Genomic DNA, 11071 nt, shown 5'->3' with positions numbered 1-11071 from the left:
AGTAAGTTCATCACACATAAGGGCTCACCTGGGTTAGGAAGACCAGAACACATGACATTCCTTAAGGCTGTGGTACACTATTTTCTAAGGGGATCCCAGGCATCGGTAAAGAGCTCTGTGTGGATCTTTGCTTCTCTGTTGGTCAGAAATGGCTGTGGGCTTGCCCTTGAGGAAGAACCATGCTACACTGTGAAATATTTATGCTGTTGTTTTTCCAACCTTCTCCCAACAGATCTGTGGCCAAGTGCTAGCATGACAATGCACGGTGGAAAGGTTAGTAATCAGAATTCTTGAAGATTACTCAATACTGGATCTGAATGACACTAATTCCAGGAGACCCAAAGCATCACTGTGGTCCAGCAGTCAGAGAGAGGGGCATTGGAGGTCAGGTCATTTCTTTTTAAATATTTTATTTATTTATTCATGAGAAAGAGAGAGAGAGAGAGAGAGAGAGAGAGAGAGGAAGAGACACAGGCAGAGGGAGAAGCAGGCTCCACGCAGGGAGCCTGACATGGGACTCGATATTGGCACTCCAGGATCACGCCCTGGGCTGAAGGCAGGCGCTAAACCGCTGAGCCATCCAGGCATCCCTGGAGGACAGGTCATTAATAGAATTTTACCTCTGTACTGTCTCTCAGTGGTCTCAGGTTTTCCCCTAATCTACCCAGTGGTGATTTGGAAGATGCACAGTGGTAATTCTGAACATATCTTTTCATCTTACCTATTTGGCCAGTGCAGAACTTACAGATCTTGGAGAATGACTGCCAATTATAAACTTGGTTGGTTGTTTACTTAAATTACAGCTGCTGTTTCACTTGTGGCTCCATTGCCTTAGCCATCAACACATCCCTGGGCATCTGGTATATCTATTTGATTGAGCGAATGCTTTTTGCTCTTTTAGGAAGTATCACCAGAAAGAGTATGCCTTCAGCTGAAAAGGGCACCATCACTTCCTACCTCAGGCTTATATCAATTCTCTGAGCTAATGTCAGAAACCATTCCTTAGGGATCTTGATCACTTTTACCTTACAATGGACATGACACTATTCCTTTGCATTTATGACATTATTCCTATTAAGAAGGAAGGAGAAATTAATAGACACATTGGCCACACACTTGGAAGATATAATATAGGAAATAATTCCCACGTAAAATCAGAGGCCTTGCAGCTTATTGAAATGTTTAGAGATTTAGTAGTCCAGGGCATGTCAAGACTATGCTTCTACAGTGAACAGCAAATTGACGAATCTCAATTTTCTTACCATTAAAAAAGAGACACAGCAAAGAGTTGGCCTACCAGGTGCTGGTGATAACATACATATTTATGGTTTTGTGGTACTATGACCCACTGACAAGTGACCTGAAAACTAGCTAGCTTGAAGTGAGGCCCAGAAGAAGAAAGTTCTCTGACCCTACACCTACAGCATCATGAGGAGTTCCCTGTAACCACCTGACTGGAAAAGAAAAAAGCATCATGCCTGATTTTCAGTTCTGACTTTCCAATATGAAGGCACTTGTCCATATTAGTTTTCTAATACTGCATAATAAGTTACCTCATATTTAGCAGTGCAAAATGACACAAATGTATGATCAAGGAGTTCGATAGGTCAGAAGACCAGGGAGGATTGATTGGGTTCTCTGCTTAGGGTCTCACACAATTGAAGTCAAGGTGTTGACCATGCTGGGTCATTAACTGGAGACTCAGAGAGAGAGAAATTGCTTCCAGCCCTTTCACGTTATTGGTGGGCCTCTAGTTTCTTAATGTTGTAGGACTGAGGTCCCTGTTTCCTTGCTGTCTCTCAGCCAAGGCCACTCTGAGCTCCTAAGACCACCTCCGTTCCTCTTTAGGTGAATGCCTCCATCTCTCAAGCAGTAATGGTGCATCCTGGACATGGAATCAGGGATGCAGATTATGCAGGGACCATAAACATGAACTTGCACTCACCAAGACTGATCGTCTTGCAGATACTGCTGACTGCTCCATCTGCCAGCCAAATAGACCAAGAGTGAGCACCTGATATGGCATCTACCCCCAAGTGGTCAATCAACTACCTACCAGTTGGCAGGTGGATTATTTTGGTCTTCTTTCATCAGGGAAAGGTAGCTCTTTGTATTCAAATGGACATTTATTCTGGATATGGATCTTCCTTCCCACCCATATATTTTTGAGAAAACATTCACATATTTAGAAAATGCTTTATCTACTGTCATGGTATTCCACACAGCATCACTTATAAATAAGGAAATTTCTTCTCAGGACATATGCTTATGGAATTCAGTAGGTTTATTATCTACCTCATTATTCTGAAGTGGTAGTTTCAAAAATATAATGGAATGATCTTTTAAAGCCACAGTTATGGTTCTAACTTGGCAGTAGTATCTTGAGGGGCTGGAGTAATATAATTTAGAGGATGTCAATGCTCTACCTCATTTGCCAGTATATGGAGCTGTCTCTCCCATAGCTATAATTCACATCTTCATTAATAAGGGATGGTAATGCGAGGGGCTCCTCTCACTATTACTCTTAGGTATCCAGTAGCCAAATTTTGCTTCCTGTCCTCACAACTTTAGGCTTCCCTGCACTGAAGGTCTTTTTCCAAAGGAGAAATGTTTTCCACAAGAGCCCTAACAATGACTCCACTGAAATGGAAACAGACACTGCCAAGGGGTCAGGCTGGATGACTCCTCTCCCTCAATCATCAGGCAAACATGGGGCTCCCTGCACAGTGTAGAGAGATGGAACCTGACTGGGAAGGACACAGGACTGCAACTACACAAGACAATGAGGAGGACTGTGTCAGGATGTTTGGCTTTTTTTCAGCACCTCATGTTTGTCATTAAAGTCAAAGGAAAATAATTACAAGTCAGTTCAGACAGGACATCTAATGGTGGGTCCATGGTAAGTAAGGTGTGAGTCATCCCCTCAGGCTGAGCCCTATGATCAGCTGAGGGGCTGCGTCAGGCAAAACAAGTAAGAAATGGAGAGTCTACAGGGTGCTGGCTGGCTCAGTTAGTGGAGCATGCGACTCTTGATCTCGGGGTTGTGAGTTCAAGCCCCATGCTGGATATAGAGATTACTGAAAATACAGAATTTTTAAAAAAAGAAGAACTGGATAGTGTAGAAGACAGTTATAAATACCAGCTAGAGGCCTGTGACCTGCTGAGGACCTAGGATATACTATAAGCTGATCATTTAAAGTGTTCCCACACTTCAGGGGGAAAACAAACAGACAACAAATTATCCTTTTAAATGCATAAAAAATTTTACTAACAGAAACTTATAACATTAAAGTTCCAATGCCTTTTCTTACTCTCAATAAGATAATTTTATTAACGAACATGTGCTAGAAAGCATCAACAATATCCAGTTCTATTCTAGGACAGCAAACTGGTTCTGGTTACTCACTGATAATTTTGATAACAGAATTATAAGTTTGGGGTGTGATTTGTCTTTGTTGAGGAAGTAGTCAGATTCTAATTTTTCTAGTACCTTCTCCAGGTGCCTTATTAAGTCTTGCCTTTTAAATCTGAAAATAAAGAAACAAGTCATTAACCAAAAGACACCCAAAGAATCCACAATGTGGGAAGCTCTGTGGGGGAGAGAAAGGGGAGCTTACAATCTACATGGGAATAGAAAATGGACCATCATGGTAAGGGATGAATCTGTAAACAAAGAATGTCAGTTCACAGTCAACACCTACCTCAAACTCCAGTATGAATAGAAGTCTCCTTGAACTTGGAAGAATGAGACTCAGACAATATCAATCTAAACAACTAGAGACAACATGAACTCTGAATGATAATGACCAGGGTTTGAGAAATGCCAGGCAGGGCCTGATCCCACCACGTGCCCAGCACTGCACTGGGCCCAATGTGCTATAGAGTTTCTCTCTATACCCACCTTGCTGTTCCCTTGACGGAAAATACAGCAAATTTTTTCCCGCAATTCCAGAGGTCCTTGCACTCCTTCAAGCAATTTGAAGACTCTTTCATATTCTGGAGATATTCAAAAAGAAAACCTTCAGTGTTTATAAAGTACGAAGAGGAAGTAGAACTCAACCTTGGTGTCTCAGCAATCATCCAAGGGCTAGAATGTTACAGAGCACATGTGCTCTCAATGCTTACATCTGGACACCCAAACATAACCACCAATGGAACTCTGGGACACAAAAACCAATTAAGAGATGAAAAAAAAGAACAAAAAGGTATACAGGGACATTTTAGTATAAGTAAAGAGGAATCATCCTAAATTATGTGAAAACCCAAGTCTGACAAAGGATGAGCCTCAAGAGGTCAGTTGAATCTAGTCTAAATCAGAATGGGAAAGACCTCCTGTAGTTTCACTGATAAAAATTCTTAACCTACTTTGTCCAAAACGTTGAATTTCCTTCTTTAATTGTTGTTTCATTTCAGCACTGATTTCCACTGGTATCTGCAATTTATCTGGCATTTCTCCTGACACAGACATTCCTGTGACCTTGGGGTCATCTGCAGAGAGACAGGTGGTAATGATTCTTCCCACCAGTGCATTACTACCAGGTTCCTGAAGCAGCCCACCCTTGATGACACTGGTTAAGTCATGAGGCAAAGAATCAAACTGACTGTGTGAAATGCCATCTCCTGCCATATTCATAAGCTCTGGTGTAACAGATGTTGACAAGAAGCCATCAGGTGGGGTTTGACCACTTTCCCTCCCCTCCCCACGGATACTGTGAAGGACAGGTGCATCTGGAAACCAGATTGAATGTGGAGCTGCAATCATGTGCATTTCAACAACCCCATACAGACATCCATGTGCTCCACAGTCTCTAAAATTTTCATTCATAGCAGGAGGCCAAACCAGACAGATGTATTAGACCTGAAAATTTGACCTCACAAAAAATATTACAACAAGGAAGTCTCCTATATTCTTGGCACTATGCATGCACACAGAAATGTACTATAATCAATTAAGAAACATTCGCAGAACCCTGGCACTCATGACTAATGTCACCTTGATGCCCTCTACAAGGTGAAAAGTTGAACATGTCACTTGATATCAGGATGCCTGATAACTGGCACTCCATCACTAAAAATTCCAGCCAGTAAATGATTATCCTCATCTGTCTTTTTCTTCTCAGACCAATTATTTTGTACACCAAATCCAACACATCTATTTCATTTATTCATCCTCCTCTGGCCCAGGCACCATGCCAAAAGCTGGGAGATTGGCAGGGAATGAGACAAACACAACAGACAGAAATGATCCCTACCCTTATGGAACTTAAATCCTCATAAGGAAGTCAGATGGTATGTGTAAAATGGGCAAAATGAATAACACAGTTTGACATTGTGTCAAGAAGGAATTAAGCAGGGATGTGATGGAGAGCAGGAGGGGAATCCTCCATGAGTGCCTGGTTAAGCAGGGCCCTCTGAGGAGGTGACCCCTGGGCAGAGCTGGGAACAGAAGACAGAACCGGCCTGTGCACACACAGAAGAGGAGTTCCAGTGGCCATGAGGGCCATGCAGGGCCCCTAGGAGGGGAGGAGCCAGGGCCAGGAACCAAACGATAGAGACAGAGACAGCAAGGAGAACACAGAGAGGACATGTAATGGCAGGAGAGGATGGCAGGGCCAGGTCATGTACCATGTGTAGATAACGGTGGGACTCAGGAATGACGACAGTATTAAGAGGAAAGAGAGAAAAGCAGAAAGAAGAATGAAAAGGCATATTCAAAAAGGAGAAAGAAACCAGTAGAGTGCAGAGTTTGGGAATCCAGGAAAGTTTCTAGGAAGGACATATGAACACCTGGTCCACTGTGGCTGAGAAATTGACGACAGTATCACCCAAAGCCGGTAAACTTGATAGAAACTGCTCCCACGGAGTGAAGGAGCCAGAGGCCAGGCTGCCTTAGGTCAGGTCTGGAAGGGGAGGGGAGGACAGACATCCTCACCTTCCAAGGACATGGCTGAGCCCCCAGGGTAGGACACTCCCTCTCCTTCCTGTTTCATTGACAGCAGGGCCATGCTCATCATTCTCTTAGATGGAGGAGGACTAATGGGTTCTCCACGACGTTTCATTTGATTTTCAGGCCCAACAGCAAACTCCTCTGCTTTATCGGACATCTTTCCTGAGAAGTATCATGAAACATGTTCCATTAGTGACAAAATTGCTACCATGCCAAAACTGCATTCTACCTATGGATATGCAACATGCATCTGCATCATTAATGTGAATGTTCCTAGGGGCCAATTTTACTGGGCCCCACAAACACGTTGTTCTCTGGAAATCCAGCCTAATTTCCATCCAGTCTATGGGAAAACAGAAGAAACTAATGTACAAGTGTAGTCCAAAGGCAAACACTGTACCTGACCAATCAGTTTGCTTACAAAATGTGGACCTCTCAGGCAGTTTAAATAAACACATGATTACATCTTTGAGGAAGTATAAACCATTCTGTGAAAACTGTTATCAGGAAAAATAACTCCATTTCCTTTCCTTATTTGATTTAAATGAATATTATCAGTATTGACTGAGTCTTCACAGAATGCCCCTTGTAGAGGGTAAAGGGAGATGAGTTGGAAATCTTTAATCCAATTGCTTCCAATGGCAGGGAGTTCAAACATGTCAGTATAGGAACCATGTGATGGGCACTTTTCAATGTTGCTAATAGATAAAATGGGACATATCAGTATGACAGACTAGCTGAAAGGTTTTCTAATCCTAGAATAACCCCTACATTTGCCACAACATTTTGGTATCAACTTGTGGTCAACACCCGTTCTGAACTATGGACAGTTCTCATTCAGAAGAGTGCAAAGGGGGAAATGATTGTCATGGAGCTTTTCATACCAGCCAGGTCCTCTTCTAAATGGTTTCCTTGTCCTGACTTATTTAGTATTTCACTAAATACTAATTGAGAGCTATAATTGCGGCAGAAATTCGGGGACAAGGTAAGGAGAAGATGTGCAGTCAGAAGGGATCCGCAAGCCCAAAGATTCTAAGGATTGGTGGGAGAGGTTGGCCATACAGGTGCTTCTCCCGGGTCACTAGGAGACAATCTTCAGTATCTATTCATGAATATTCTCTGGCTTTAAACAGACCATCTTATGACAGTGCTGAGATGAGGAGGGAGTGGTCAGCATAATGAGCTGCCAGAACAAGAACTGAAGGTCACTGAAATCCCTGACAGGAGGCTTCAGGTGCAATGGTCAACCACATTCAAAAATAACCCAGGAAACAGGAATGACTATCAAAGCATTTCAGTCTGCTCACTACTTCCCTCACCCTGCAACTGATATGCTTGTTTATCAGTGGATCTCTTGTAAAGGTGGTGAGTGCAAATCCATTTTTCTGAAAACTATCATTCCCTGAAAACTCCTTTAGTAACATTCTTTTTTTTTTCCATCCTAGACATGGACATTTATTAAGGCTCTGGCACCCGCCCCAGCAGCCGCCCCAGAGCAGAGTCAGTCACAGCTGGGTCTAGGGCTGGCACTGCTGTTGGAAGCGTCTCATTGTTCTCCTTACCCAGGGCATGAAGGCCGAAATCCTGGTGAAGACTGCTGGAGGAGTCCTCCTCCCATCTCCATAGGAGACAATACCCTGGGCCACGCCGTTACACACCAGGGGGCCTCCGGAGTCGCCCAAGAAGGCGGACTTCCGGGCCCTTGGGCTTCCCACACAAATCTGTGTTTGGCCGTTGAAGAAACTGAAGCGACGGGAGCACCTCGAATTGTTCTGCATGGTCAGCTGCACCTCATGGAGTTTGTTCGTTCTCCTGTTGAGGCCCACCAGGCCCCAGCCCACCACCGTGCACGTAGTCCCGGGTCTCAGCCCGGCCTGCGCCCGAGGCAGGGGCACCAGCCTCCTTTAGTAACATTCTAACTTCAAAATGCTAATTGCATTTAACTTTAAATACAAAATTTTAATTGCAGTTGAAGCGAAAATGTTGACAATCAGGGCCTGGACTAAAGTGGCTGTGTGAGGATTGAGCAGCATGGGAGCCTAATCCGTTCTGAAACCCCACTCCAGCCCAATCCAGAGAACATCCTTCCTTTGCTTTCTCAACACTTCTGTCTGGCATCATCCATTGTATCAGCTGAGATAAAATAGAGACACTTATAGAAAAATAGAGCTTACCAAAATTTTACTAGAGAAGAAGGAGAAAGTCTGACAAATCCTGTATCTGACAAAACAATTAAAAAAAGTAAAAATCTCCTATCGTGAAGACTTCCCTGATGAGTTCTACAAATATTTAGAGCAAAATAATATCAGTGTTATACAAACTCTTGGACTAGTTCCCAACTCATTTTATGATGCCAATATAAAACCTGACACCAGGGCAAGATGGCGGAAGAGTAGGGTCCCCAAGTCACCAATCCCCACCAACTTACCTACATAACTTTCAAATCATCCTGAAAAACTACGAATTTGACCTGAGATTTAAAGAGAGAACAACTGGAATGCTACAGTGAGAAGAGTTCACGCTTCTATCAAGGTAGGAAGATGGAAAAAAATAAAGAAATAAAAAGCATCCAAGGGGGAGGGGCCCAGCAAGGAGCCGGGCTAAGGCCCTGTGGCGAGTGCCCCCAGGACAGGAAAGCCCCGCCCCGGAGAACCAGGAGCTTCACCAATCTTTCCGGAGGGAAGGGCGCTCGCAGGGAGTTGGAGCAGGATCCCTGGAGGGGCGGGGATGCCCTCAAGCTCCCAGGGGAACTAACAGAGGACCTGCGCCCCTGGGGGAAAGCGAGCCACACACCACTGAGCTCCCTAAAGGGCTGCAGCGCCCATCCGGCTGGGCCCGGGAGCAACTCGGAGGCGGCTCGGGAAGAGGCGCCGTGCAGAGGGGGGCTGTGTGGCCCCAGGAGCACCTTGGGCAGCGACTTGGGCAGAGGCTCCACACGGAGGGAGCTGCACTGCCCAGGTGCACGATTCCAGCAGCGCAGGCCCCGGAGCCCAGGGGTGGGGAGACACAGCCCAAGATCCGGTGCTCCCCCCGGGGACAGGCAGAGGCCGGGAGTGCACAGGACAGCAAGGACTCCCCTGACGCTGGGCGGCCCCGAGCTGTGCAGATCAGCGGCCCCCACCCCCAGAGCATCCAGGCCCCTGCGGATTAGGAACTGCCATAGTTACTGTGGGAGCTGACTCTAGGGCTGGAGAGCTGGCCATCTCCACTGTTGTTGTTCCTCCTGGGGCCTCACAGGATAAACAACCCCCACTGAGCCATGCACCAGGCAGGGAGGCTGAGCAGCTCCCCCAGGTGCTCACACTTGAGAATCAGCACAGCAGGCCCCTCCCACAGAAGACCAGCTAGAAGGACAGGGGGAAAGCAAGTTATTGACCAAGCAACACTGGAAAGTTTCGGGGGAAGATGAGGGATTTACAGTATATAGAATCAGACGATACTCCCCCTTGTTTTTGTTTCCTGTTTCCTTCCCCCAGCCCCGTATTTTTCTTTTTTTCTCTCCTTTTTTTTCTCTTTTCTTTTTTCTCTTCTCTCTTTTTCGCCTTTTCCCAGTACAACTTGTTTTTGGCCACCCTGCACTGACCAAAAAGACTAGAAGGAAAAACACACCTCAAAAGAAAGAATCAGAAACAGTCCCTCTCCCACAGTTACAAAATTTGGATTACAATTCAATGTCAGAAAGCCAATTCAGAATCACTATTAAAAAGCTACTGGTGTCTCTAGAAAAAAGCATAAAGGATTCAAGAGACTTCATGATGGCAGAATTTATATCTAATCTGGCAGAAATTAAAAATCAATTAAATGGGATCCCTGGGTGGCTCAGCGGTTTAAGCACCTGCCTTCAGCCCAGGGCATGATCCTGGAGTCCCGGGATCGAGTCCCACATCAGGCTCCCTGCATGGAGCCTGCTTCTCCCTCTGCCTATGTCTCTGCCTCTCTCTCCCTCTCTCTGTGTATCTCATGAATAAATAAATAAAATCTTTAAAAAAATCAATTAAATGAGATGTAATCCAAACTAGAGGTCCTAACGATGAGGGTTAACAAGGTAGAAGAACGAGTGAGAGACATAGAAGACAAGTTGATGGAAAGGAGGAAAACTGAGGAAAAAAGAGACAAACAATTAAAAGATCATGAGGATAGGTTAAAGAAAATAAATGACAGCCTCAGAAGGAAAAAATCTACATTTAATTGGGGTTTCCGAGGGTGCCGAAAGGGACAGAGGTCCAGAATATGTATTTGAACAAATCATAGCTGAGAACTTCCCTAATTTGAGGACAGAAACAGGCATTCAGATCCAGGAAATAGAGAGATCCCCCCTAAAATCAATAAAAACCGCTCCACACCTCAACATTTAATAGTGAAACTTGAAAATTCCAAAGATAAAGAGAAGCTTAAAGCAGCGAGAGACAAGAAATCTCTAACTTCTATGGGGAGAAACATTAGATTAACAACAGACCTCTCCACAGAGACCTGGCAGGCCATAAAGGGCTGGCAGGTCATAGTCAGGGTCCTAAATGAGAAGAACATGCTGCCAAGAATACTCTATCCAGCAAGGCTCTCATTCAGAATAGAAGGAGAGATAAAGAGCTTCCAAGATAGGCAGAAACTGAAAGAATATGTGATCACGAAGCAAGATCTGCAAGAAATACTAAGGGGGATTCTGTAATAGACGAAGTCCAAGGAAAGAATCCACAAAAACAGGGTATCATGATGACACTAAATACTATCTTTCAATAGTAACTCTGAACATGAATGGGCATAATGACCCCATCAAAAGGAGCAGGTCAGACTGGATAAAAAAGCAAGACCAATCTATCTGCTGTCTACAAGAGACTCATTTTAGACATAAGGACACCTATAGCCTGAAAGTAAAAGGTTGGAGAACCATGTATCATTCAAACGGTCCTCAAAAGAAAGCAGGAGTAGCCATTCTTATATCAGATAAACTAAAGTTTATCCTGAAGATGGTAGTAAGAGATGAAGAGGGACACTATATCATACTTAAAGGATCTATCCAACAAGAGGACCTAAAAATCATCAATATTTATGCCCCGAATATGGAAGCTGCCAAGTATATCAATTAATAACCAAAGGTAAGACACACTTAGATAATAATACACTTAT

The 11071-nt window shown here is 44.3% G+C and overlaps 1 protein-coding gene across 4 annotated transcripts in view; it reads right to left on the bottom strand.

Moving 5' to 3' along the window:
- Positions 1 to 3244: 3244 nt before the first annotated feature.
- The window catches only part of LOC140627550 (cancer/testis antigen family 45 member A6-like), a 53141-nt gene continuing 45314 nt past the window's right edge, over positions 3245 to 11071 (bottom strand). For all 4 annotated transcript variants that reach the window (XM_072815933.1, XM_072815931.1, XM_072815930.1 and 1 more), the window contains exons 2-5: positions 5933 to 6109; positions 4366 to 4488; positions 3902 to 3996; positions 3245 to 3527 (exon numbers count right to left, since the gene is read on the bottom strand). In XM_072815933.1, the coding sequence (XP_072672034.1) occupies positions 3522 to 3527; positions 3902 to 3996; positions 4366 to 4488; positions 5933 to 6104 (396 nt within the window). In that variant the 5' untranslated portion in view covers positions 6105 to 6109 and the 3' untranslated portion in view covers positions 3245 to 3521. The remainder of the gene's footprint in view (positions 3528 to 3901; positions 3997 to 4365; positions 4489 to 5932; positions 6110 to 11071) is intronic.

Source organism: Canis lupus, chromosome X (genome assembly GCF_048164855.1).
Source record: "Canis lupus baileyi chromosome X, mCanLup2.hap1, whole genome shotgun sequence".
NCBI classification, from domain to species: Eukaryota; Metazoa; Chordata; class Mammalia; order Carnivora; family Canidae; genus Canis; species Canis lupus.
This window is presented reverse-complemented; position numbering and strand designations above follow the sequence as displayed.